Genomic DNA, 26,510 nt, shown 5'->3' with positions numbered 1-26,510 from the left:
CTGTTGGTACTTTCTTTCTCTCTCTCTCTAATAAATAAATAAATAAATAAAATAGATAAATAAAATCTTGAAGCTAAGAATTTGAGAGCCTTTGAAGATTTTACCTAAGAAATGTTGGGGTGTGTTTATATAATATGGTCAGAACTCTGCTTTACAAAGATTACCACTGAAGCAACAAGTGAAACAGATTTCAGGGAACAGAGAATAGAAACAAGAAGACCAGGAGTCTTCTAAAATGCCCTAATTAGATAGCTCTGATGTGGAGTAGTGACAGTGGGAACTCTGAGGTGCTGATATAATATGAAGAGAATTACAGAGATGGAATTGGTAATACTTGGTGTTTTACTGGTTGTGTAGAAAAAGAGAAGTATTAAAGATAACATATTTTGAGACTACTGACTGGAAGTTGTGGTAATAAATGGTTTGGGGAGGCAAAGGTAATGAGTTTGGGTTTCTACACATTGAGTTTCAGGTGCTTGGATAATGAGGGGCACTCATTCCCTAGCCATCTTATCCATGTTTGTTGCTTTAAGTAGCCTTTGTACACTGATGGCTGTGGAGCCCTTCATGAATTCTAGACTGATATTTCAACTACCTACATACATCTCCATGTGAATGCCTAATATCCCGATCCCCCCTCCCCACACACATATGATTCTCCCTCAGGCTTCCCATCTTAGTAAATGGCAACTTCATCTTTCTACTAGGTCCAGCCGTGTATCTCAGAGACACCCATGGCTTCTGCCTTGCTGTCACACTTGGCATCAAGTTAATCCTTAAATCAGTCCCTTCTAGTTTCAAAATACCTAGATTTTGACACTTCCTAGGAACTCTAAACTTGATATTCTCATCCCATCCACCATTCTCTTACTTGGATGATTGCTATTGCATTCTACCTCTTTTCCCTGCTTCTGCATTTGCCTTTCTTCAGTTTGTTCTCCCCTCAGCAGCCAGACTAATGCTTTAAGAATATTAGAGAAAAATTAAGTAAAAAATAAATAAAAATATTAGTGGGGTAACACTACTGCTCTCCTTAGAATCTTCTAGTAACTTCTCAACTTACTCAGAGTGAAAGAAAAAGTCCTTAGAATGGCCTGTAACGCTCTACAGAGCTCTCCATGTTTTCCTGCCCTACTGTATTGCTGATCTCATCTCATGGTACTTGGTCATTTAGACCTAGCCGCATCTGCCTTCCTAGCTGTTCCTTAGACACACCAGTCAAACTTCTTCCTCAGCGACTTTGCACTTGTGGTGCCTGTTGCCTGTAAAGTTTCTCCCCCTTGTATCTACATGGTTCCTTTGATTTTCTTCAGACCTCTGAAGTGTTTGTTTATTAGTAAGTTTTTCTCATCACCTAGTTTAAAATAGCAAACCTCCTCTACCTGCCACCCTTTCTTTTTCATTTACTCTGATCAGTTTCTCTCTCCGTAGTACCACGTGATGTATTGTGTATTTATTTCTTTACTTGTCAGTCATTTCTTCCTTTGCCAGAATGCAAGTTGTTTGAGGGCAAGTTTGGTCCGTTCTTTTTACTGTCCTTGCTTCCGTTTCAAGATAGTTTTTTCCCTGTCTATGTGGACTGTGGCTGCAGGAGTCATTACTTCCCCCTAATTTTAAGAGTTGATGAACAAAAAGGCCTTTCAGTGTTTAATTTGCTGAGATCTTTTAGGAAAATGTGATTAATTAAAATATAATAGAAGTTACCTGTGTTTGCTAAACTTAATCTTGAACTTCACCTTCTAGCCACTATCGGAAGCGATCAGCATCAAGGGGGCGCTCTGGAAGTCGTTCTAGAAGTCGCTCACCCTCAGACAAAAGAAGTAAACGTGGAGATGATAGACGGTCTAGAAGCAGAGATAGAGATAGAAGGAGAGAGAGGTCTCGTAGCAGAGATAAAAGAAGATCTCGGTCAAGAGACCGGAAGCGCCTGAGGTAAGACAGTCTCCTAAAGACTCATGATAAATTGGGCCTTCTCAGCTAAATTGGGCTTGTTCAAGAGTATGACTTGGACTGAAATTTAATGGTCTTTGGTGGGCACTCTGCTTTGACCCCAGCTCATTTGATCAGGTCCAGAGGTGCTTTGCCTGGAGCAAAGAGTCTCAAAGGTAATATGTCATTAAGACTGTTCTGTTCTAATTCTGTCCCAAGAGAGCTGACAACTATGTTCAGACCAGCCACTAAAGCCAGCAGGAGAAGGAAAAGGGCAGAGCCATCTGTAAGCCCTGCTTGGTGTTTGACACTTTAAAAAAAAAAAAAAGGTATTTTTTTAAAGCTTTTTTTTAAAAAATTTTTTTTTAAAGATTTTATTTATTTATTTGACAGATCACAAGTAGGCAGAGAGGCAGGCAGAGAGAGATGGGGGGAGCAGGCTCCCCACTGAGCTCGATCAGTGGGGCTCGATCTCAGTATCCCGAGATCATGACCCGAGCCGTAGGCAGAGGCTTAACCTACTGAGCCACCCAGGCGCCCCCATTCAAGTATGTATTAAGTGAAATTGATTTTTTTAAGATTTGGTCTTTGGCTTTTAGGAGTGAAAGTAGAATCACAAGGTTTTAGAGCAAGAAGGATTTTGAGATTATCTAAGTGGAGCCTCCATATTATATAGATGAGGAAACTGTGATGCAGAGAGTTGATCTGCCCTATGTCATGTCACCGTCAGCTCTAGAATGTAAATTATCTCCTAGTCTTCATTATCTGTGTTCTTCCATAGCCCCATTGTACCCATCCTTATACTTAAGCTTTGAAATTCAGATTTTTCTACTGTAGACTGTAGATTTTAGAAGGACATTTATTATCACAGATTTGCTGATTTTTTTCCAACAAATATCATTTTGGAATTAGTATCCTCACTTATTTTTAACCACTTCTAAGAATTGACTTTACTTGTTCCTTTTTTATCTGATTTGATGATTGTTTGAAATCTCAGCCTTTAATAATAGTAATAGTTAAGAAGCTTCTTTCAGCACAGTACAGAACCGTTATCTGAAAGTAATACTACTTGGTCATAGAATGAATGAAAAGTGTCTTCCTTTCAGGCGTTCCAGAAGTAGAGAGAGAGACAGAAGTCGAGACCGAAGAAGATCTCGAAGTCGAGACAGGAGACGTTCAAGGAGTAGAAGCCGAGGCCGGCGATCCAGATCCTCCAGTCCTGGCAATAAAAGCAAGAAAGCTGAGAATAGGTAATGTTATCATTGGACTGTATCATGCAGTTTGGGAACTGACTCTTTCCTTTTCCTTCCTTTTTTCAAAGAAATCTTTTTTTTTTTCTTTTTTTTTTAAAGATTTTATTTATTTATTTGAGAGAGAGACAGTGAGAGAGAGCATGAGCGAGGAGAAGGTCAGAGAGCGAAGCAGACTCCCCATGGAGCTGGGAGCCCGATGTGGGACTCGATCCCGAGACTCCGGGACCATGACCTGAGCCGAAGGCAGTCGTCCAACCAACTGAGCCACCCAGGCGTCCCTCAAAGAAATCTTTATAAATAATTACTAACTAGCTCTACCATCAACTACTGGTTGAATTAAATTAAATTATTTAAATATTTTGTTGATTTATTTGTCAGAGAGAGAGAGAGAGAGAGCGTGCGAGAGAGTGCACGAGCAGGTAGAGTGGCAGGCAGAGGTGGAGAGAGAGGCAGGCTCACTGCCGAGCAAGGAGCCCGATGTGGGACTTGATCCCAGGACCCTGGGATCATGACCTGAGTTGAAGGCAGCAGCCTAACGGACTGAGCCACCTAGGCATCCCTATTTTATTTATTTTTATCTTAAAATTTTTTTTTTAATTTTAATAGTTTATGAGGCATGTAATTCAGTTGGAAATAGTAGATTCGGTTAGTTTTAACATTCATAATACACTGTTCTCTTATTTGATACCTATGTTAATGGTCAGGAATATATTGTATATAACATCTTTTTGGGAACTCTGTTTTTCCTTTGAAATGATGTTCTTAGCATTTCTGACACTGGTTGGCAGATAACTTCTTAACTCATGATGTGAATTGCTGAATTGCTCTTCGGGATTGGTATGAACTTTGCTTGTGTTAAATGTACATGTTTCCTTAGGATGCTAGTACCCTTCAATTTCAAGGTGTATCTATTAGACATAACATGTTTACTCTTCATATTCTCTCTTTCAAATGATTTTGTTCTTTGGCTGTTTCTGAAGTGGTGACATAGTTTGATATATGAATTTGTATTTATAGTATATTACTCATATTATTCATGAGTGTTTTCCTTATGTCATTAATTTCATTTTATAAATTTTACTTTTATTTTACCAAGGTTGTGTAGTAATGCCCAGTTGGGATTATTTTGAGTTAAAAGTAAAATATAAATTTGGAAAAGTGAATGAAATGTAAACATGCAGTTTATTAAATAATTATAAAGCAATATCCATGTAACCACCACCAAGGATAAGAAATAGAACATGTTAGGACGCCTGGGTGGCTCAGTTAGTTAAATGTCTGCATTTGGCTCAGGTCATGATTCCAGGGTCCTGGGATCAAGTTCAGCATCAGGCTTCTTGCTCAGTGGGGAGCCTGCTTCTCCCTTTTCCTGCTCTGCCTGCTGTTGTTCCTGTTTGTGCTCTCTCTCTGACAAATAATAAATAAAAACCTAAAAAAAAAAGAAAAAGAAAGAAGTAAAACATATCAGTATCTCTAGAAGCCCTCCATGTCCTTTCTATAATTCCAGCTCTCTACTGCCCTAGATAAAACCACTCCTGACGTTTGTACTTGTAATTTCTTTGTCTTTCTTTAGAGTTTTACACTTGTGTTCACATCTGGAAAAATAATAGTTAAGATTTATGTTTTTTAACTTTACTTGAATGAGTTCCATATTCTTTTGTATCTTTGTTGATCATTGTTTGAGAGTCATCCATGTTGTTTATAACAGTAGTTCATTTTCACTCCTGAATACTATTTGGTGGTATAAGTATACCACTATTTATCGTTCTACTGAGGTGAGTATTTGGGTTCTTTTGACGTTTAGGGTATTTTGAGCATTTTTATGTATGTGTCTTAGTATACATGTGCTTGAGTTTCACCGGGGTGTGTATCTAGGAGTGAAATTATATGGTTATAGAATAAACATAGCTTTATTGTTTTTTTTTAAGATTTGTTTATTTGAGGGAGAGAGTGAGTGCAAGGCATGCGAGTAGGGGGAGGGCAGAGAGAGAGAATCTGCATTCGATGCCCTGGTGAGTGTGGAGCCCAGCATGGCGTGATCACAAACCTGAAATCTTGACCTGAGCTGAAGTCAAGAGTCGGCTCAGTCAACTAACTGAGCAACCCAGCCACCCCAGTGTAGCTTCATTTTTATTGAGTAATCCCAAATGCTTTCCAGAGGAGGTATGCTGATTGTATTCCGATGAGCAGTATCATTGTGTTGCTCCATACTCTTCCCAGTATTTGGTAGTCAGTCCTATTAAGTTTTGTTAATTGGTTAGACATACTAGTATTGTTGTGGCTTTAATTTGTATTTGTCATGACCAGTGAGGTTGAACTTCATATGTTCTTTGGTCATTTGGATTTCTTCTTTTCTGAAATATGTTAAAATCTTTTGCTTATTTTTCTGTTGAGTTGTTTTTTTAAAAATTGACTTGTAGGAGGTTTTGTTGTTTTTTTTTAAATACGCTTGCTGGTTGTTGATTGTAGTTTATATGAATGGCACATATATTCTTTTACTCTGTGGCTTGTCTTTTTACTCTGTTACGATACTTTTGATGAATAGAGATTTAATGAAAAAACATTTCTTTTTTTTTTTTTTTTTAAGATTTTTATTTATTTATTTGACAGAGATCACAAGCAGGCAGAGAGGCAGGCAGAGAGAGAGAGAGGAGGGAGCAGGCTCCCTGCTTGAGCAGGGAGCCCCATGCGGGGCTCCAACCCAGGACCCTGAGATCATGACCTGAGCTGAAGGCAGAGGCTTTAACCCACTGAGCCACTCAGGCGCCCTGAAAAAACATTTCTTAATTCATGTTATGTATTGAGAAGAACATAGATATTAAAACCTGAAAAGGACAGTATGAGAAAAGATAACTATAGGCTTTATTTAATCTAAACATAAAGACTATTATACTGAATCAAAAAACATGTAAAGAAAAAATTATGAACTATGTGGATTTATTCCAGGAATGGAAATGGTTTAACATAAGAAAATCAGTCCGTGTAGGGGCACCTGGGTGGCTCAGTCAATTGAGTGTCTACCTTTAGCCCAAGTCATGATCCTAGGGTCCTGGGATTTGAGCCCCGTGGCAGGCTCCCTGCTTAGCAAGGGGATCTGCTTCTTTCCCCCTCTGCTCCTCCCCCTGCTTGTGCTGTCTCTCAAATGAATAAATAAAATCTTCTAAAAAAAAAAGGAGAGAGGGTGCTTGGGTGTCTCAGTTGGTTAAGTGACTGCCTTCAGCTCAGGTCGTGATCCTGGAGTCCCAGGATTGAGTCCTGCATGGGGCTCCCTGCTCAGCGGGGAGTCTTCTTCTCTCTCTGACTCTCCCCTCTTTCATGCTCTGTCTCTTGCAAATAAATAAACAAAATCTTAAAAAAAAAATAAAGAAGAGTAAAATCAGTCAGTTTAATTATTTATATTAATAAGATTCAAGGAGAATAGTCATGGTTATCTAAGTAGATTTAGAGAAAAGCATTTTATTAGCTTCAAAACATATTCATATTAAAAATGCCTAGCATATAGAAAAAGTATTTCACAGACTGATTGTAAAATTAGAAATGCAAGGGCATAACTGTCTTAAAGAACAAGATAGGAGGGCTTGCTTTACCAGATATTGAAACTTGTCATAAAGTTGTCCAAATTAAGTGTGGTTTTGGTGTAGAGACAAATAGATCAGTGGAACCACATAAAGAGCCCAGAAGAAGATCCCACGTATATGGTCACTTAACAAATGACAGTGGTAACAGTGTAATTAGTGGGGAAAAGTTCTTTTAGTAAGTAGTACTTGGGTTGGTGTGAATGCCTGGGTGGCTGTCGGTTAGATGTCAGACACTTTTTTTTTTTTTTAATGATTTTATTTATTTGACAGAGAGAGAGTACAAGTAGGCAGAGAGGCAGGCAGAGGGAAAAGGGGAAGCAGGCTATCTGCTGAGCAGAGAGCCCGATGCAGGGCTTGGTCCCAGAACCCCGAGACCATGACCTGAGCCAAAGGCAGAGGCTTAAGGTTCTGAGCCACCCAGGCACCCCAAACATCAGACTCTTGATCAGCTCAGGTCTTGATCTCAGGATTGTGAGTTCAAGCTTAGTGTGGAGCCTGCATCAAAAAAATAAAAATAAGTGCTACTAGGGTCATTTGCTACCATATAATGAAATAGGACGACCTCTATCATTCTGTACATAAAAGCAGATAAAAGACCAAATCGATGGCATAATAGTAAACTTTTTAGAAGTTTATACTAGAGAAAATATTTTTTTTAATAAATTTTTTTAAAGATTTTATTTATTTGACAGATAGAGATCACAAGTAGGCAGAGAGGCAGGCAGAGAGAGAGAGGAGGAAGCAGGCTCCCTGCTGAGCAGAGAGCCTGATGTGGGGCTCGATCCCAGGAGCCTAGGATCATGACCTGAGCTGAAGGCAGAGGCTTTAACCCACTGAGCCACCCAGGTACCCCTAGAGAAAATATTCTTTACCTTTGGATATCTTCATCAAATCTGGAAGGTTTAAAAAGCACCAGTTTCTTTAAAAGGGGAAAAAGAAGACTGAATTGATTGCATTCAAATTAAGTATTTTTTTTTAAGGCTTTTATTTACTCAATTTGAGAGAGAGAGCAAATGATCATGACCAAGGGGAGGGGCATAGGGGAGAGGTAGATGCAGACTCCCCACTGAGCAGGGACCCCGATTCGGGCCTCGATCCCAGGACGCTGAGATCATGACCTGATCCGAAGGCAGATGCTTAACCAACTGAGCCAGCGAGGCGGCCCAAGAAATTTTTTTTACTTACAAGATACCAAACATAGGGGTGAAATGCAAGGCCTGTTGGGGTTTTAAATGTTATTTTTTACTTTTTAATTTTTAAAAAAATTTTTTTACGATTTTACTTACTTGAGAGAGAGAGGGAGAGTGTATAGGGAGAGCGAGAGGGAGAAGCAGACTTTGTGCTGATCAGGGAGTCAGATGTAGGACTTAATCCCTGGCGGCTGTGATCATAACCTGAGCCAAAGGCAGATGCTTAACCGACTAAGCAACCCAAGCCCCTTAAACATTATTAATTTTTATTTATTTATTTTTTTTAAAGATTTTATTTATTTGACAGAGAGAAATCACAAGTAGGCAGAGAGGCAGGCAGAGAAAGGAGGAAGAAGGCTCCCCGCGGAGCAGAGAGCCCAACATGGGGCCCGATCCCAGGACCCTGGGACCATGCCCTGAGCTGAAGGCAGAGGCTTTAACCCACTGAGCCACCCAGGTGCCCCAACATCATTAATTTTTAAATGAGTTAATTAAAAATTATCTTAGAGAATGTTAATGTTTTGGTAGATTTCTCTGTGTTAAATTTTACCTCTCCTATTTAAATTTTTTTCATTTTTATATGATATGTCTACTTTTTCTTGGCTAGATTGCCAGTTGTTTAATATTTGTAATTAATGTTAAAGGATTTAATATTTGTCATATTTCCAAGGTGTTTAATATAAAAGTTAAGTTGACTCTTGGAAGTTTCTTAACCAAAAAGTAAAATGTAAGTCTTTAAATGTCTTTTATTTCACTTCCTTTTATTTATTTATTTATTTATTTTTAAAGATTTTATTTATTTGACAGGCAGAGATCACAAGGAGGCAGAGAGGCAGGCACAGAGAGAGAGAGGGAAGCAGGCTCCCTGCTGAGCAGAGAACCCGATGTGGGACTCGGTCCCAGGACCCTGAGATCATGACCCGAGCTGAAGGCAGCGGCTTAACCCACTGAGCCACCCAGGCGCCCCTATTTATTTTATTTTTGAGAGAGAGAGAATGAGCCCTTGTGAGTGGGGTGCGTGGGAAGGGACAGAGAGAAAGAATCTTTTTTTTTTTTAAAGATTTTATTTATTTATTTGACAGAGAGCGAGATCACAAGTAGGCAGAGAGGCAGACAGAGAGAGAGGGATGCAGGCCCCCTGCTGAGCAGAGAGCCCGATGCGGGACTCGATCCCAGGACTCTGGGATCTTGACCTGAGCTGAAGGCAGGGGCTTAACCCACTGAGCCACCCAGGCGCCCTGAGAGAAAGAATCTTAAGCAGCCTCCACGCTCAGCACAGAGCCTGAGGTGGGGCTCGATCCCATGACTCTGAGATCACAACCTGAGCCAAAGTCAGAGTTAGACACTTAGCTGACTGAGCCACCCAGGAGCCCCCTTTAAATGTATTTTAGATGTGAATGTTTCCAAGCACAAATAAATGATGTTTCTTCTTCTCTTTTTTCATAGGTCTAGGTCCAAAGAGAAAACAGATAGTGGGGAAAGTTCTAAAGAGAAGAAAAAAGACAAAGATGACAAGGAAGATGAAAAAGAAAAAGATGCTGGCGTATGTTTACTAACTAAATAATTGTATTATATTATCATATTTGTTTCTGTGATCACAAACTGTTGGGGATTTTTATTGCTATATCTTTAATTATATTTGTTTCTTTTTAAGTAGGCTCCATATCCAACATGGGGCTTGAGCTCACAACCCTGAGATCAAGGGCCCCATGCTGTATTGACTGAGCCAGCTAGGTCCTCTATATATTTTATTTTTATTTTATTAATTTATTTTTAAGGACTTTATTTCTTTTTTTTGAGAAAGAGTAAAGAGAGCACAAGCAGGGGGAACAGCAGAGTGAGAGGGAGAAGCAGACTCCGTTGAGCAGGGAGGCTGATCGGGCTTGATCCCATGACATTGGGATTATGACCTGAGCTAATGGCAGATGCTTAACCAGCTGAGCCACCCAGGCATCCCTATTTTTATTTTTAAATGATAGTATGTAAAAAAAACCAAAAAAGAGATAAAGTAAAAACTGTCCCTATTAGAGGAGTCATTTCTCAAAAATACTGCATATCTATATACAAGATCTGTTTTTACTTAACAAAAGGTGATTATGCTATGTGTGCTATTCTGTACCTTGCTTTTGTTCCTTATTTTATTTATTTATTTATTTTTTATTACGTAATCTCTACTCCTGATGTGGGTTTCAAACTCAGCCCCCAGATCACGAGTTGCAGGTTCCACTGACTGAGCCAGCCAGATGCCCTGCTTTTGTTCATTTTTAAATTGTTCAATTTTAAATTTTAAATTTTTAAATCTATTTTTTCAGTATATAATGTCTGAAGAAGAGTACACAGCAGTATATCCAACATTCAACTTAGTGTGCCTTGTTGTTTTCTTTTGTTATATATTGGAGATCTTCTGTAACTGCATATATAGATATAGCTCATTGTTTTTAATGCCTGCATGGTGTTCTGTTGAAACAAAGTAAAGAAATCACCTTTGATGGATATTTAGGTTATTTTCAGTCTTCATTATGAACAGTGGTATGTGAATCCTTCTACACATGTCTTTTGCGAATGTAGGGTAAATTGGTATCAATGAAATGGCTTTGTCAGTGGGTATATGTATTTAACATTTTGACAAATAGGATCAAAATGCCCTCTAAAAGAGTGGTATACTTCTTTTTTTTCCTTAAAGTTTATATATTTAAGTAATCTCTTCACCCAGGGTGGATCTATACTCCTCTCATGACCCTAAGATTAAAAGTCGCATGTTCTTCTGAGTGAGCCAGCCAGGTGCCCTAAGTTTTGTTTTTGTTTTAATTATTATTATTATTTTTTAAGATTTTATTTATTTGACAGATATTTGTCAGATTATTTGACAGATATTTATTTATTTGACAGATATTTTATTTATTTGACAGAGAGAGAGACATACACAGTGAGAGAAGGAACAGAAGCAGGGAGAATGGGAGAGGGAGAAGCAGGCTGCCTGCTGAGGAGGGAGCCCGATGTGGGGCTCAATTCCAGGACCCTGGGATCATGACCGGAGCCAAAGGCAGATGCTTAATGACTGAGCCACCCACGTGCCCCTTTAATTAAGTTTTTAACTTTAATTCCAGGGTATTTAACATCCAGTGTTATATTAGTTTCAGGTCACCATTAAAATTTTGTAGTATTTTCTTTGACTGTTTTTTGATGTAGTATTTCCGTATCTATAATGATAGCATATGTAGATTTTTTTTTAAGATTTTATTTATTCGTAAGAAAAAAAGAGCACAAGCTCAGGGAGGGGCAGATGGAGAGGGGCAAGCAGACTCCCCACTGATCAGAAAGCCCACAGCAGAGCTCAATCCCACTATCCTAAGATCATGACCTGAGCCAAAGTCAGACATTTAACAGGCTGACCCACCCACACACCCCAGCATATGTCAGTTTTTTATTTTTACGATGTTTAATCACTGAGTTCCTGCTTAGGGCTATGAAAATGGTTTGCTTTCTCCTTTTCAGAGTATTATTTATTTATTTATTTATTTATGTAAAGATTTTATTTATTTATCTGATGGACAGAGATCACAAGTAGGCAGAGGCAGGCGGGGGTGGGGGAAGCAGGCTCCCAGCCAAGCAGAGAGCACGATGTGGGGCTCAATCCCAGGACCCTGGGATCAGGACCTGAGCTGAAGGCAGAAGCTTTAACCCACTGAGCCAACCACGCGCCTCTCTTTTTCAGAGTATTATTAATCATCTTGATAAAGTCTTTGGAATGGCTGTTTCTAGGAAACTTAGACCTAAAGACCAAAAGACCAAAACTTTTTTTTTTTTTTTTTAAAGATTTTTTTTATTTATTTGACAGAGAAATCACAAGTAGATGGAGAGGCAGGTAGAGAGAGAGAGAGAGAGAGGGAAGCAGGCTCCCTGCTGAGCAGAGAGCCCGATGCGGGACTCGATCCCAGGACTCTGAGATCATGACCTGAGCCGAAGGCAGTGGCTTAGCCCACTGAGCCACCCAGGCGCCCCAAGACCAAAACTTTAATCATGTTGATAAATAGCTTTCACTTACTCACTATTTTTTTTTTTTTAAGATTTTATTTATTTATTTGAGAGACAGAGATCACAAGTAGGCAGAGAGGCAGGCAGAGAGAGAGGAAGGGAAGTAGGCTCCCCACTGAGCAGAGAGCCTGATTTGGGGCTTGATCCCAGGACCCTGGGATCACGACCTGAGCCGGAGGCAGAGGCTTTAACCCACTGAGCCACCCAGGTGCCCCGCTTACTAACTGATTTGTAATAGAAAATTTCTTTTTCATGGAGGCAGTCTTTGAGGTGTGTAGAGGATTTAAACTTGAGAATAACTAGTAAGTGGGAAATTATGCTTATTAATTCATCTAGTTTCTCATTTTAGGAAAAAGTGGATTCATGTTTACATCTTGCTGAAATTAAAATGAGATTAATCATGTTTGAAGTCTGCTTTCTTAGTTGAAGATGATTTTTTTGTTTGCTGGTATATTCGTAGATATATTTAAAAGATGTGTCCCTGCAATTGTATCGCTTTGGGAGCTATTATAAATAAAGCTGCTATAAACACTCAAAAACAAACAAACAAAAAGATGACTGATCTCAATCTGGTGTAAATTGAGTTTGTAAATACAGCTGTTTTTCATTTTCCTCTTTATATAATTTGAGAGTTTATATGGAATATTGCTGGAATAAAGTTGTTAATCTTTCTTTCCTTCTGTATCTCTCATTCCCCCCCCCAAGAACTTTGATCAGAATAAGCTGGAAGAAGAAATGAGAAAGCGAAAAGAAAGAGTAGAAAAATGGCGAGAAGAGCAACGTAAAAAGGCCATGGAAAACATAGGAGAACTGAAAAAAGAAATTGAAGAGATGAAACAAGGGAAAAAATGGAGCTTAGAAGATGATGATGGTATATTCATTTGTTAGATAGTCTATGTAATAATTCACGTGACATATTCTAGAAATACGAGTAATATTTCATGCTGGGAATTTTTAGGCCATTTTTTACTGTGGAAAATACAGCATTTTAACCTTTTTTTTTTTTTTTTTTTAAAGATTTTATTAGAGCATGAGCAGGGGTGAGTTGCGGAGGGAGAGGGAGAAACAGAGTTCCCACTGAGCAGGGAGCCCCATGTGGGGCTCAGGCCTGACTTGAGCCAAAGGTTGACGCTTAACTGACTGAGCCACCCAGGTGCCCCAACCATTATTTTAATATATCCTTTTTTTTTTGTTTAAAGATTTTATCTATTTATTTGGCACAGAGAGAGAGAGATCACAAGTAGGCAGAGAGGCAGGCAGAGAGAGAGGGGGAAGCAGGCTCCGTGCTGAGCAGAGAGCCTGATGTGGGACTCGGATCCCAGGATCCTGAGATCATGACCCAAGCCAAAGGCAGAGGCTTAACCTAGTGAGCCACCCATATATCTTATATATGAGATACAATCTCATATATTAAAGGCACCCCTTTAATATATTTTTTAAAGATTTATTTATTTGAGAGACCTAGAGCATGAGTGCACATGAATTGGGGGAGAAGCCAAGAGAGGGAGAGCAAATCTGAAGCAGATTCAGCATGAGGCTGGACTCAGGGCTTGATCCCACAACCACGAAAGCATGATCTGAACTGAAATCCAGAGTTAGTTGCTTAACCAACAGAGCCACCCAGGCACCCTGATAATATTTTTTAAAGATCTATCCATTTGAGAGAGAGAATGAGCAGGGGGAGTGGCAGAGGGATAGAGAATCCTCAAGCAGGCTCTCTGCTGAGTGAGGAGCCTGATGCAGGCTTGATCCCAGGACCCTGAGATCATGACCTGACCTGTAACCAAGAGTCAGATGCTTAACCCACTTACCTATCCAGGGCCCTCATTTTAACCATTATTAAATATATAGGTCTGTGGCATTAAATAAATTCATGGTGTTCATCACCCATCACTACTATCCATTTCTAGAACTTTTCATCATTCCAAACAAAGTCTGTACCCAATATGGATTTCATTTTTCTTTCTTTTTTTTAATATTTTATTTATTTACTTGTCAGAGAGCATGTGTGCACAAGGAGGGGAAGCTGCAGGCAGAAGGTTAAGCAGGCTCCCCACCCGGCAAGGAGCCCAGTGTGGGACTCAATCCCAGAACCCTGGGATCATGACCTGAGCCAAAGGCAGCCACTTAACTGACTCAGCCACCCAGGCATCCCCAGATTTCTTTTTCTTTTATTCTATTCTATTCTTTTCTTTTTCTTTCTTCCTTCCTTCCTTCTTTCTTTCTTTCTTTCTTCCTTTTTCTTTTTTTTATTTTTAAAAACTTTTAAGTAGCTGTGACACCCAGTGTAAGACTTGAAGCCACAACTCTGAGATCAAGAGTCTCATGCTTCACTGACTGAACTAGCCAGGTGTCCCCTGTACCCAGTAAAAATTCCCTATCTTTCCCTCAATTCTTTTTTTTTTTTTTTTTTTTTAAGATTTTATTTATTTATTTATTTATTTATTTATTTATTTATTTGACAGAGAGAGAGAGAGAGATCACAAGTAGGCAGAGAGGCAGGCAGAGAGAGAGAGGAAGGGAGCAGGCTCCCTGCTGAGCAGAGAGCCCGATGTGGGACTCGATCCCAGGACCCTGAGATAATGACCTGAGCCAAAGGCAGCGGCTTAACCCACTGAGCCACCCAGGCGCCCCTTTCCCTCAATTCTACTATCAATTTGCCTATTCTAGGTACCTTATATAATTTTAGTCAGAGAATCTTTTTGTCCTTTTGCATCTGGGCTTATTTCACTCAGCATAATGTCGTCAAGGTTCTTCCATGTTGCAGCTTGTATCAGAAGTTCATTCCTTTTTTATGGCTGAATAGGAGTCCATTTTGTTTATAATACTACATTGTATTTATCTATTTGTCTGTTGGATATGTGGGTTTTTTCACCTTTTGACTGTTGTGAATAATACTGCTATGAATAATGTGGGAAATATCTCTTTCTTCTTCTGGTTCTTTTGGATATATACCTAGAAGTGGAATTGCTGAATTCGTATTGAGATACTAAATCTCTCTTGTAATATTTATGTTAATATGTGAATTGTAGTATAGTCTTCAATAAGGATTACTGATTTTACTTTAGACTGGAAAGTTGGGTTCTTATGGGCATAGTCAGTAAATAGCTCTTTAATTATTATATGTTAGTAATGAAGATAAATTAAGAGGATGTTTTCAGGTCACTCCTGATTTTTCATAACTTAGGAGGGAAATATTTTCCTTCCATATCTGTTTTTGACCTTGATGTTTTAGTGAAGTAGATGAGTATGAAATTTTATAGAAAAGTGGACGTTTGCTCCGTTTTTTTGTGTGTGTGTGAAAATTCAGTGATTTTTGTGTGTGTAAGTTTCATAAAATGCTTTACTTAAAAAAATTTTTTTTAAATATTTTATTTATTTATTTGACAGATCACAAGCAGGCAGAAGAGAGGCAGGCAGAGAGAGAGGAGGAAGTAGGCTCCCTGCTGAGCAGAGAGCCCAATGTGGGGCTTGATCCCAGGACACTGGGATCATGACCTGAGCCAAAGGCAGAGGCTTTAACCCACTGAGCCACCCAAGTGCCCCTCACAGAATGCTTTAAATAGATGAAAGAATTATATCTTTACGGGGAAATGTTGTCTTAGTTATATGAAAAAAGTTAGGTTGTCTTGATTTTAAAATGCTTGTTTTTCCTCTGAAAGTAATTTTTCCGGGACACCTGGGTGGCTCAGTTGGTTAAGCATCTGCCTTTGGCTTAGGTCACGATCCCAAGGTCCTGGAATGGAGCCCTGCATTGGGTTCTCTGCTCAAATCCTGTTTCTCCTTCTGCCTGCTGCTCCCCCTGCTTGTGCTCTTTCTGTCAAAGAAATAAGAGCTTTTAAAAAATAAAATATAAAAAGTAATTGAAAGAAAAGAAACCATCTATCATTAGGAATTTTTAGCCCTACCTCTTTTCAGTTTACCTTATATATTAATATTACTACTTAAAACTGATACATGCTTGATCTGGATACATAAGTGTGCGTAGTTGCACTGCAATGTGCCTGGGTTGATTGGAAGGAAGGGCATTTAGGCAGGGAGGGAATGGGTAATGGTGTGCTGTGATATGATTATTAAGTACTTCCCTTTGGAAACCTGTGTACAGAAAAGTGATTCTTCTATTTTAGATGATGAAGATGATCCTGCAGAGGCTGAAAAGGAAGGAAATGAAATGGAGGGTGAGGAGTTAGATCCATTAGATGCTTACATGGAAGAAGTAAAAGAGGAAGTAAAGAAGTTTAATATGAGAAGTGTGAAAGGTGGTGGGGGAAATGAAAAGGTAAGCCATTTTCTCTTATTTTTGAAGATTTATCCAGTATTCTTAATTGGGTAATTTGAATTATTATCATGGTGACCTACTGCTGACTTGCCTGACTTTAGAAAGTTGTTTCCCCCCCATCTCAGAAATGCTAGTACTTTTTCTTGGTACCACAGATGCTCGGGAATTTTAGCTATAAACATTCTTTGAAAAGTCACTTTTATGCCACCATCTTTGATACCTTTGCTTACTATTGACTTCTCAGTAGGTCTTCTCCAGACCTTTGCACTTTGATCTTTTGTGCTCGGGGACATGTTTTTTTTTTTTAATTTTTAAATTAACATATAGTGTATTATTAGCCCCAGGGATACAGGTCCGAGAATCGCCAGGTTTACAGACTTCACAGCACTCACCATAGTGTTTCTTTTTTTTTTTTTTTTTTAATGGTGTTTGTTACCTTTTCACAGAATATATAGTTTAGTTTTTTTATTATCTTTATTGTTTTTCCCGTCTTGTAAAATAAAAGCTCCCTAAGAGATGTGACGTTTATCTGCTTTAGTTTATTAATTTATTGTAAGTTCCCTGAACGTGTCTGTCTTGTCCAGTGAGTTAAATAGTACCATTTAGTAGTATTTCTAAAATGAACTATATTATAATATTAGATGTTATATAACTTTATATACTATATAAAATAGTCACAATATTATGTAAAATATACAGTAAAATATAATGCAGTTATGCTACATTTTAAAATTTAAACAAATTCATCAAGAGAAAGCAGACTTGTCTTTTTTGTCAATTAACTTTTCAGTGATAAGTGTTAATTTGGATTATAAATTGTGACAGTTATTATTGTGTTTCTTTTGCATGCAATTTGATTTTCACTTTTGCAAATACTTTATATATCTGCCTTTAATTTTAGAAGTCTGGGCCAACAGTCACAAAAGTTGTCACTGTCGTGACAACCAAAAAAGCGGTGGTAGATTCTGATAAGAAGAAAGGTGAGCTGATGGAGAATGACCAGGATGCCATGGAGGTAATATTTCCTTAATTTTGACTTTGTTCATGATACTATTCTAGAAGGATTTATTAGAAAGCATTGGTGGAGTTGTGTTTTTCAGTTATAGAAACTAATGTTAGGAGGTTTTCTTGTTATTCTCAACAGTACTGTTGCTGCATATCCAGTGGCTAGAGCATTCTGCTATCTTTGACCTTTATCTGTATGCCCATGTTTTGCTTCCCCTCTGCCCCTCATGAACTTACCTCTGACATACAGGGTGGGAGAAGACATAAAGTGACAGAATTAATTGAATTTCTTCCTACTAACGTGCCTTGTAAAGATTTGTGTGGAGGGAATTATATCAAAACTTCCTTAAAGCTATATTAGAATTGGGCACCTGGGAGGCTCAATGGGTTTAGCCTCTGCCTTCAGCTCAGTCATGATCCCAGGGTTCTGGGATCGAGCCCCACATTGGGCTGTCTGCTCAGCGGGGAGCCTCCTTCCTCTTCTCTCTGTCTCTGCCTGCCTCTCTGCCTACTCGTGATCTCTGTCTGTCAAATAAATAAATAAAATCTTTAAAAAAAAAAAGCTATTATTAGAATTATTTTTGTTATTTTAGCTTTATGTTGTTGTCTATGATGTTCTGTGAGGGGCCCAGAATAAAGAATGTAAGAAAGTAAAAGCCAAGGAATATTTGCAAGGATTTATTTATCTATTTACTTATATATATATAATATATTTTTTTTTTTTAAGATTTTATTTATTTATTTATTTGAGAGAGAATGAGAGAGAGAGAGCATGAGAGAGGGGAGGGTCAGAGGGAGAAGCAGACTCCCTGCCTAGCAGGGAGCCGGATGTGGGACTGGATCCCGGGACTTCAGGATCATGACCTGAGTTGAAGGCAGTCGCTTAACCAACTGAGCCACCCAGGTGCCCTCTATTTACCTATATTTTTAAGAGAGAAGGACTTTATCTTACTTTAAGTAGTTAATTAATTTTAAAGATTTTATATTCATTTGAAAGAGAGCACAAGTGGTAGGGAAGGACAGAGGGAGAAGGAGAAACAGACTTCTTGCTGTGTGGGAAGCTGGATGTGGGGCTAGATCCTGCAACCCTGGGATCATGACCTGAGCTGAAGGCAGACAGCTTAGCCAACTAAGCCACCCAGGTGCCTCAAGAGAGGTGGATTTTTTTATTTTTTATTTTTTATTTTTTATTTTTTTAGGATTTTATTTATTTACTTGTCAGAGAGAGAGAGAGAGAGCGCGAGCGAGCACAGGCAGACAGAGCGGCAGGCAGAGGCAGAGGGAGAAGCAGGCTTCCTGCCGAGCTAGGAGCCTGATGTGGGACTCGATCCCAGGACACTGGGATCATGACCTGAGCCGAAGGCAGCTGCTTAACCAACTGAGCCACCCAGGCGTCCCAAGAGGAGGATTTTAAAAGCTAGGAATATTGCCTCGCATAAGGAGGAAGTAGTAATGGTTGTAGCTTTTTAATTTTTTTTTTTTTAATAGTATTCTTCAGAAGAGGAAGAAGTTGATCTTCAGACAGCTCTTACAGGATATCAGACAAAACAGAGAAAGCTTCTAGAACCAGTGGACCATGGAAAAATTGAATATGAACCATTCAGAAAGAACTTTTATGTTGAAGTTCCAGAATTAGCAAAAATGTCTCAAGAGGGTAAAATTCTTTCTTTGATTTATTGGTTATTTTGGAATGGGGGATGTGCATTGCTTTGCTCAGGAGAGGAAATACTGGATAGGTGTGTGAGTTGATGCATAAGGAGGAGGAATTTGCACGGCTTACTTGAAGAAATGCGAAAGGAAGCTAGACTGCCAGAAGTCATTCTAGAGAGTATGAACATTTGCAAAGATTCAGACCAGTGAGGAGTCAGTGTAGTTTTGGAAGTATTTTTAAAAATGAGCAAAAATTAGTTTGGCTCTTGTAGTTGAAATTTTTAGGGTTAAGATTACTCTTCATGTGAAGTTACCACATTAAGTATTATTAGCCTTTATCCTTCTGGGGTTTGAGGGATAGGAACCAGCATGAAACTATAATTATGGTTGAATAAGGATAATCTGGACAGCTCTTGGCTTGGAGAAAAACTGTATTACCTGTCAATCATTGTTTTTTATTGATGTTCTGATATGAGACATGATAAAAGCCAAGTTATAGAAATTGGAGTATTCCTTTTTGTCCCCAGTTAGTTGTAGCACTAATTGTATTAACTGTCTCCGTGAGCAGTTCAGTAGTTTGTCCTGTAGCTTTTCTGTGGAATTACCTTTAGTAGCACTAAAAAATAGATTTAAAGATTTTTAAACTTAACTTTGGCTGATTGAAAAGTAGAAGGCATTAATGGAACAATATTTAACAGCTTTTAATCTGGATTTTGTTTCATAGAGGTCAATGTATTTCGGTTGGAGATGGAGGGCATTACTGTCAAGGGAAAAGGTTGCCCCAAACCAATTAAATCTTGGGTCCAGTGTGGAATTTCCATGAAGATCTTAAATTCTCTCAAAAAGTAAGTGGTTAGCAATTATCTACATTTTTCAGTGTCTTACTATTTAGAATGGCTCTTTTATACAATTAACTGTTACATTTTTATTCTAATAGGAAAACTTACTATTTTTTTCTTGAACAGCTTATTGAGGTAGCATTTACATGTTGTAAAGTTTGTTCTTTGAGTTTACAGTTCAGTGATTTTTTAGTATACTTAATGGAGTTAACACAGTCATCACCATAATCTAATTTTAGAACATTTCATTATCCCAAAAAGAGGCCTTGTATCCATTGGTAGTCACACTTCTTCTCCTCTCCTAAGCAGCCACTAAGCTACTCTCTCTAGATTTGTCTATTGTGGACATTTCCTGTAAATGGGATTGTACTAATGTAGTCTTCTGTGACCGGCTTTTTGACTTAGCATAACATTTTCAGTGTTCATCCACGATATAGAATGCCTCAGTACTTCATTTCTTTTTGGCAAATAATATTTCATTGTACAGACATACCACGTTTTGGAGAACCTTATTATGGTACTTTGAGAGACCCAGAGATCTCACTTCTTACCTTGTCTTACTTTGGTTTCCTTTTTAAGGCATGGCTATGAAAAGCCCACGCCAATCCAAACCCAGGCGATTCCTGCTATAATGTCTGGACGAGATTTGATTGGTATTGCCAAGACAGGAAGTGGAAAGACCATTGCTTTTCTCTTACCCATGTTTAGACACATCATGGATCAAAGGTCATTAGAAGAAGGAGAGGGGCCAATAGGTACAATTTCTTTCATTAAACTGTTTTTTCAGGTAACAACTTTGTTGTCAGTTAATCAGAAAGACCTGATACTTTATAATGTTATATGTAACAATAAAGATGTCTTTATGTACATTTCCTTTATAAATTTGGCACTTTGGGGCTGATTTCCCCTTACCAGCAGGTGGAGTGAGAATCTTCAGAGCTCTGGAGTGACATCTCAGAAGTACAAAAACAGCCTCTCCTGGCACAGCTCAATTTTTAAACTCAGACTCGGCAGGTAGACTCCTCGTGCATCTATCTGTTTATTTATATTGAGGTTTGTGCTTAGCGAGTATCATGGATCAGTGAACTCAACATGGAAGATTGTAGGGAAATATATTTCCTTTTTTTATTTTTGGCCTTAAAAGGCTGTATAGTGCCAGAATTTCATTCAGGATTAGGTCTACAGATTCATTTCTTGATTCATTTGGCAGAGATCTGTTTTGGCAAATTTGAGTAGGGTTTTGGAAATTCGTTCAGCTCCTCTCTTGGAAAAAAGAGGGCACAATATATTCCTACTCTGCCCCTTCTGTATACCATGGTGGTTTCCGGAAACCGAGGTATGGCTCTGCAGCACAGTGAGTCACTTGATTATCTTTGCTCTGTGATTTGCAGTTCAGAAGGATTTTCATTCTTTTCAACCAGGTATTTTCCTGATGGTTGAGTGAGGCATTTAACTCTCATTTATCTTTCTATAGCATGTTCTTAAAATCTACATAAAATTCTCATACACCACAATGTCTGCTGTTTTAAAAGCTTTTGAAATAGGATTTTCCAAGGTCCGTAAACAAATAAAAACAAAAACAAAAATTAGACTGAGAAATTTGAATGTTATTGCAGAGGTTAAATTTAACACTTTAAAGCATAGCTTCCAGAATTTCGGTGGATAGTCTTTTGACATATTTATCTTTTTCAGCTGTCATCATGACTCCAACTCGAGAACTGGCTTTACAAATTACTAAAGAATGTAAGAAGTTTTCGAAGACCCTGGGACTTAGAGTGGTGTGTGTTTATGGAGGAACAGGAATCAGTGAGCAGGTAGTTACAAAAGGAACATTCAGTTTTTCCAGTCTTTTCTTAAATTAAATTATTTAATAATGTGAAAATGATTTGTTTTAGTCTTTTGTATAGCCATATGCTTTTATACATTTATTTTTTAGTATTTTCTTGTCAGGGAGTTAGGAAGGGCAGAGGAAAAGGGGAGAGAGAATGTTCAGCAGGTTCCACGCCTAGCATGCAGCCCAGTGCGGTGCTTGATGTCACAACCCTGAGATCATGACCTGAGCCGAAATCGAGTCAGGTGCTTGTCCAACTAAGCCACTCAAGCATCCCTATGTGTACAGTGATTGCTTTCAAAAATCTTAAAAAAATATGAGGTGTGACAATAAAGTGAGGATGAATTATGCTAATATTTTATTTTAGGATCTTGAGTCTTTTAAAAATATTTATTTATTTTAGAGCATGGGTAGAGAGGGACAGAAAGAGAGAGGAAGAGGTCTTAAGTAAATTCTCTGCTTAGCATGGAGCCCACGTGGGGCTCCATCTCATCACCCTGAGATCATGACCTGAGCTGAAACCAAGTGTTGGACACTTAACTGACGGGTGCCACCCAGGTGCCCAGGATTTTGAGTCATTTTTGTATGTTTGCTTTCCTGTTCCTCTTCGTCTTCCTCTGCTCAAGGAAGGCAGATATTTTTTCATTCTACTGATAAAGAAATGGCAAAAAAGGTTAGGTATGTTGATTAAAGTATTTAGGTTAATAAGACTTGGTTTGTTCTAGACTTCTGATTCCAGACCAGCATTTATTTTCTCTAATTCATATGACATCTTTACAAGGTGGTGATGAGTGTTTTTTTGCTGTATCAGTTTTATTTGTATCCTTAAATAATTTCAGCAAAAATTATTTAATTATACCTTTATTTTGTTTTGTTTTATATTTTATTTATTTATTCGACAGACAGAGATCACAAGCAGGCAGAGAGGCAAGCAGAGACAGAGGGAAAAGCAGGTTCCCTGCTGAGCAGAGAGCCCGGTGCGGGGGGGGGTCTATCCCAGGACCCTGGGATCATGACCTGAGTGGAAGGCAGAGGCTTTAACGCACTGAGCCACTCAGGCGCCCCTAATCATACCTTTGTTCACTCTCTTTACTTTGGCATTTCTCCAAGTGTCTTTTTCCTTTTTTTATTTTATTTTTTATTTATTCATTTCAAAAGAGAATATAAGCAGGGGGAGGTGGGTGGAGAGGGCCATAGAGAGAGGGAAAAGCAGACTCCCACTCAGTAGAGATCCAGATGCAAGACTTGATCCCAGGACCCTGAGGTCTTGACCCTAGTTAAAGGCAGATGCTTAACCAACTGAGCCACCCAGGTTTCCCCTCTCCAAGTGTCTTCGGAAGAATGACAGTCATTAGATATTTTGCTTTAACTAGAAGGAGGGAAAAAAATGGGTTCTGTGATCAAATAAATTTTGGAAATGTCACATTTTATAGGGTTAACGCAGGGTTTTTTCCATTAGGACTTCTTAGTCTTTAATAAGAAATATGTCTTGTGATACTAGAAAAATGGGATAAATTAAGTGACATTTTCTGAACTTATGTGACCACAAAACCTTTTCTGAGGAATAGTTGCTATTGTTAAACAGTTTATGTTTTCTGAATTTATCTTCCTCAGTTGTTTTGATGACAGTTTATTGTAAGAAATGGTATTTAAAAACTTAACTTGATACATGTATGAGTATTATATAGAAGTCAAACAAAAGTTTTATGATATCTAACACATTCTGGTTTTTCCATTCTATTTTAATTTTAAAACACTGGTTGTGACTTTTATAATGATTCACAAATGGAAACAATTCTTCACTTGAAATAATTGGTCTATATACTTGCTTTAATTACTGCTCTCTCATGTTCCTTTCTTAGTTTTGAGGGATTGGGTCAAATTAAAATTGGTAAATGCTCTGGTTCTCATTGAGTTCAAAGTTATAGTACCATGTAGTCATGTTGCTGTTTCCTCTTCCTTTAGGAGTGCTCCAGCATTCCAAAGAATTAAGCAGGAATCTTTGGAGGCTTCTAATCAGACCTTACTGTCTTTACTTTATGGAGCTGTGCAAAGACCCTGGGCAGTATTTTCAGATATGTTCAAATAAATAATAGTGATAAATAGATAGTAAAATTTCATCTTTTTCATTAGATTGCTGAGCTGAAAAGAGGTGCTGAAATTATTGTTTGCACACCTGGTCGAATGATTGACATGTTAGCAGCTAACAGTGGTAAGTCAGGGGTATTTTTTTTTGTTCTCATTTCTCTTTTTTGAATTCTGTACATTTTTGTTAAAGCAGATACAAGAAATCACCAAAGTGTTTTTATATTTCTTCTTAAAGCTGTAATATCTTAAAATTTGTATTGCAACAAGCTTATTGTTGCAAGTGTTCATAAGATTATTGCAGTTTAATTTACAGCTTCTTTTCAGAACTAACTCCATTTCATCTTTTTAGCCTTTAACATGGATTCTTAATCAAATTTTGGCCTAGCCTTGCTTTTAGCAGCAGTGCGGGGGTGAACTATCTTTTTTTTATTATTATTCTAAACTTTAGACTTTTTTCTCTACAGGAGCTAGTATTTTCTTATAATACTGGATAAATTAAGGTATTGCAGCTTCAAGAAATGTTATCTTTTATAAATATTGCATGTTTTTTAGCTCATATGTTGTGCTTTGTTAAATTATTCCCTATCAAAACTGTTACTAAACTGTTGACATTATTTAACTTCTGTGGAGAAAGGCCCCTTCAAGATTTATAGAAACTGGGCTTCCGAGACATAAGCCATCCAAGGTAGGTCATTTAATGCTGTTCCCAACTTTGCAGAACTAATGGGGCTGCAGATGGTGGTATGGAATACTTAATATTAGAAAGCATTTATTTTGGCTTCATTTTTATTTTTTTGAAGAAAATGTTTTCAAAGGTTTCCTTGCAGTATTCAATATATACATAGTAGAGTATTAAAAACTGTAAGTAATGCATGTTTTTCATAGCATTCTGCTTGAATTTCTGTATACATTTACTTCTAATTCTCCATGATGTTGGTGAAGTGACATTGAAGTTGTTCGATAAATCTCTGTGCCTGTACAGCATACAAAAAGTTTTGGGTTGAATACTGATAAAATAATCCCTTGTTTTTTCTCAATGCTGCATTGATTAAGTCTCCTGACATTCATCTTGATTAATTTTACCTTTTTCCTTTATCTGTCCTTTTGATTTATATTGAATAACTATTTTATACATGTTTTTGCCAGGTGATTGATTCTTCAGTTGATAGAAATGCTTGTGTTAATCCTTTAGAAAGGCTTTCCTCTGTATGTATTTAGTTTTCTCTGGCTAAGAAGTGCTTTGCAACTATTTAAACCAGTGGGAGTGTTTAATAAAATTGAACTTATATCTTTGTATAGGAAAAAGTATATATGCAATACATTTGGTATTATAGTTTTTATGTAGTACTGTAGTTATCTGATGATGTTGAATAGCTTCTCATTAATATCTTGGCGTGCCCATTAGAAGCATCTAACTATATGGAAGTAGTTTATGAATTAATATAAAAAGGATGTTTTCTGCATCTAAAATAGTTAGCACTGGAACTTGCTTTCCACACATACGCTGTAATCTCTAATATGTTTTTTCCTAGGTGATGCGGTCAGATAATGGCTGATGTGGCTCGATGCTTCATCTCAGTCTTAGTTTTATGATGTGTTTTGGAGAGGGCTGTTTTCTGAATTTTACAGGTCCTTCAGGCCCTATGATGGTATGCAAGAGACGAGTTTGACAAAATAAAGGGCCTCATATACCCATTGTCAGAAAGTACTTGCCATTAGATTAAGATCTTGTAGACCAAAATTTTGTTTCACTGTTTAAACATACCTAACTTACCCCTCTGGTTAAGTCAGGCATTTTAGTTCCCTTTACAGTTTTTTAAGTTCTTGGTAGTCATAAAATGAATTATGACTGATTTTTTAGTTTTTTGTTTTGTCTTTATTTTTTTTTTCCTCATCTTAGGTCGGGTCACAAATCTTCGAAGAGTGACATACGTTGTTTTAGATGAAGCAGACAGAATGTTTGACATGGGTTTTGAACCACAGGTAATCACTAAATGTCTTAGTGTTTTGAACTGTAAAATAAACCTTGTTAACTCCCATGAAAATGAATTGTTCGTATGGTGTCTGAAATTTTCACACACATTTTGTTGTGCTGTTACATAGTAAATTGAGCACATATGGAATTGAAATAGGTATTTATGTTTTGAATTCCTCATAATAGGTTCAGAAGGTATTTATGCAGGCTTTCTGTGTAGGTCTTTTAAAACCGTCATTGGTAAAATTAGAATTGAAGTGCTGGTAATAGAAACTTAAGCTTTCATATTTTATAGTTTTCATTGTCCCTTTTCTTACATGTTTTTAAATATGTATTTCTTTTTAAGCTTTTATTTATTTGAGAGAGAGAGAGCGCGTGCACAAGTTGGGGTAGGGATACAGGGAGGGAGAAGTAGGCTCCTCACTGAGCAAGGCACCAAATGTGGGACTTAATCCCAGGACTCTGGGATCATGACCTGAGCTGAAGGCAGAAGCTTTATCGACTGAGCCACCCAGGCACCCTCGTTTGTCCTTTCAAATAAATTCCTTTACTTCATGCTTTTAATTACTTCATGATCAATATAGCACATGCTGTTTACATTTTCCAAATGTAAAAATGAAGGCCCAGAGCATTTGTTTACTTAGATTTTCTTATTCCTCATACACACTCTTTGTCAGATACAAAATTTCAGTGATAAAAACTTAGAGGGACACATGTTAAGAGGTAGTATTTTTAATTTTTAATTAATTTTTTTTTTTTTTTTAAGATTTTACTTATTTATTTGACAGAGATCACAAGTAGGCAGAGAGGCCGGCTGGGGGTGGGGGTGGGGGCAGAAGCAGGCTCCCTGCTGAGCAG

At 37.9% G+C, this 26,510-nt stretch overlaps 1 protein-coding gene across 1 annotated transcript in view; it reads left to right on the top strand.

Annotated features, from left to right (window-relative positions):
- Window positions 1-26,510, top strand: part of DDX46 (DEAD-box helicase 46) — a 74,385-nt gene that overhangs the window by 5,073 nt on the left and 42,802 nt on the right. Inside the window, exons 3-14 of the mRNA XM_032337931.1 lie at window positions 1,744-1,932; window positions 3,036-3,179; window positions 9,397-9,493; window positions 12,691-12,856; window positions 16,113-16,264; window positions 17,166-17,279; window positions 18,758-18,923; window positions 19,644-19,764; window positions 20,338-20,513; window positions 21,451-21,572; window positions 23,723-23,801; window positions 25,578-25,660. Coding sequence (XP_032193822.1) covers window positions 1,744-1,932; window positions 3,036-3,179; window positions 9,397-9,493; window positions 12,691-12,856; window positions 16,113-16,264; window positions 17,166-17,279; window positions 18,758-18,923; window positions 19,644-19,764; window positions 20,338-20,513; window positions 21,451-21,572; window positions 23,723-23,801; window positions 25,578-25,660 — 1,609 coding nt within the window. The remainder of the gene's footprint in view (window positions 1-1,743; window positions 1,933-3,035; window positions 3,180-9,396; window positions 9,494-12,690; window positions 12,857-16,112; window positions 16,265-17,165; window positions 17,280-18,757; window positions 18,924-19,643; window positions 19,765-20,337; window positions 20,514-21,450; window positions 21,573-23,722; window positions 23,802-25,577; window positions 25,661-26,510) is intronic.

This window comes from Mustela erminea, chromosome 3 (genome assembly GCF_009829155.1).
Source record: "Mustela erminea isolate mMusErm1 chromosome 3, mMusErm1.Pri, whole genome shotgun sequence".
In the NCBI taxonomy this organism is placed as follows: domain Eukaryota; kingdom Metazoa; phylum Chordata; class Mammalia; order Carnivora; family Mustelidae; genus Mustela; species Mustela erminea.
Note: the sequence above shows the minus strand (reverse complement) of the source record. Positions and strands in the feature narration are given on the sequence as shown.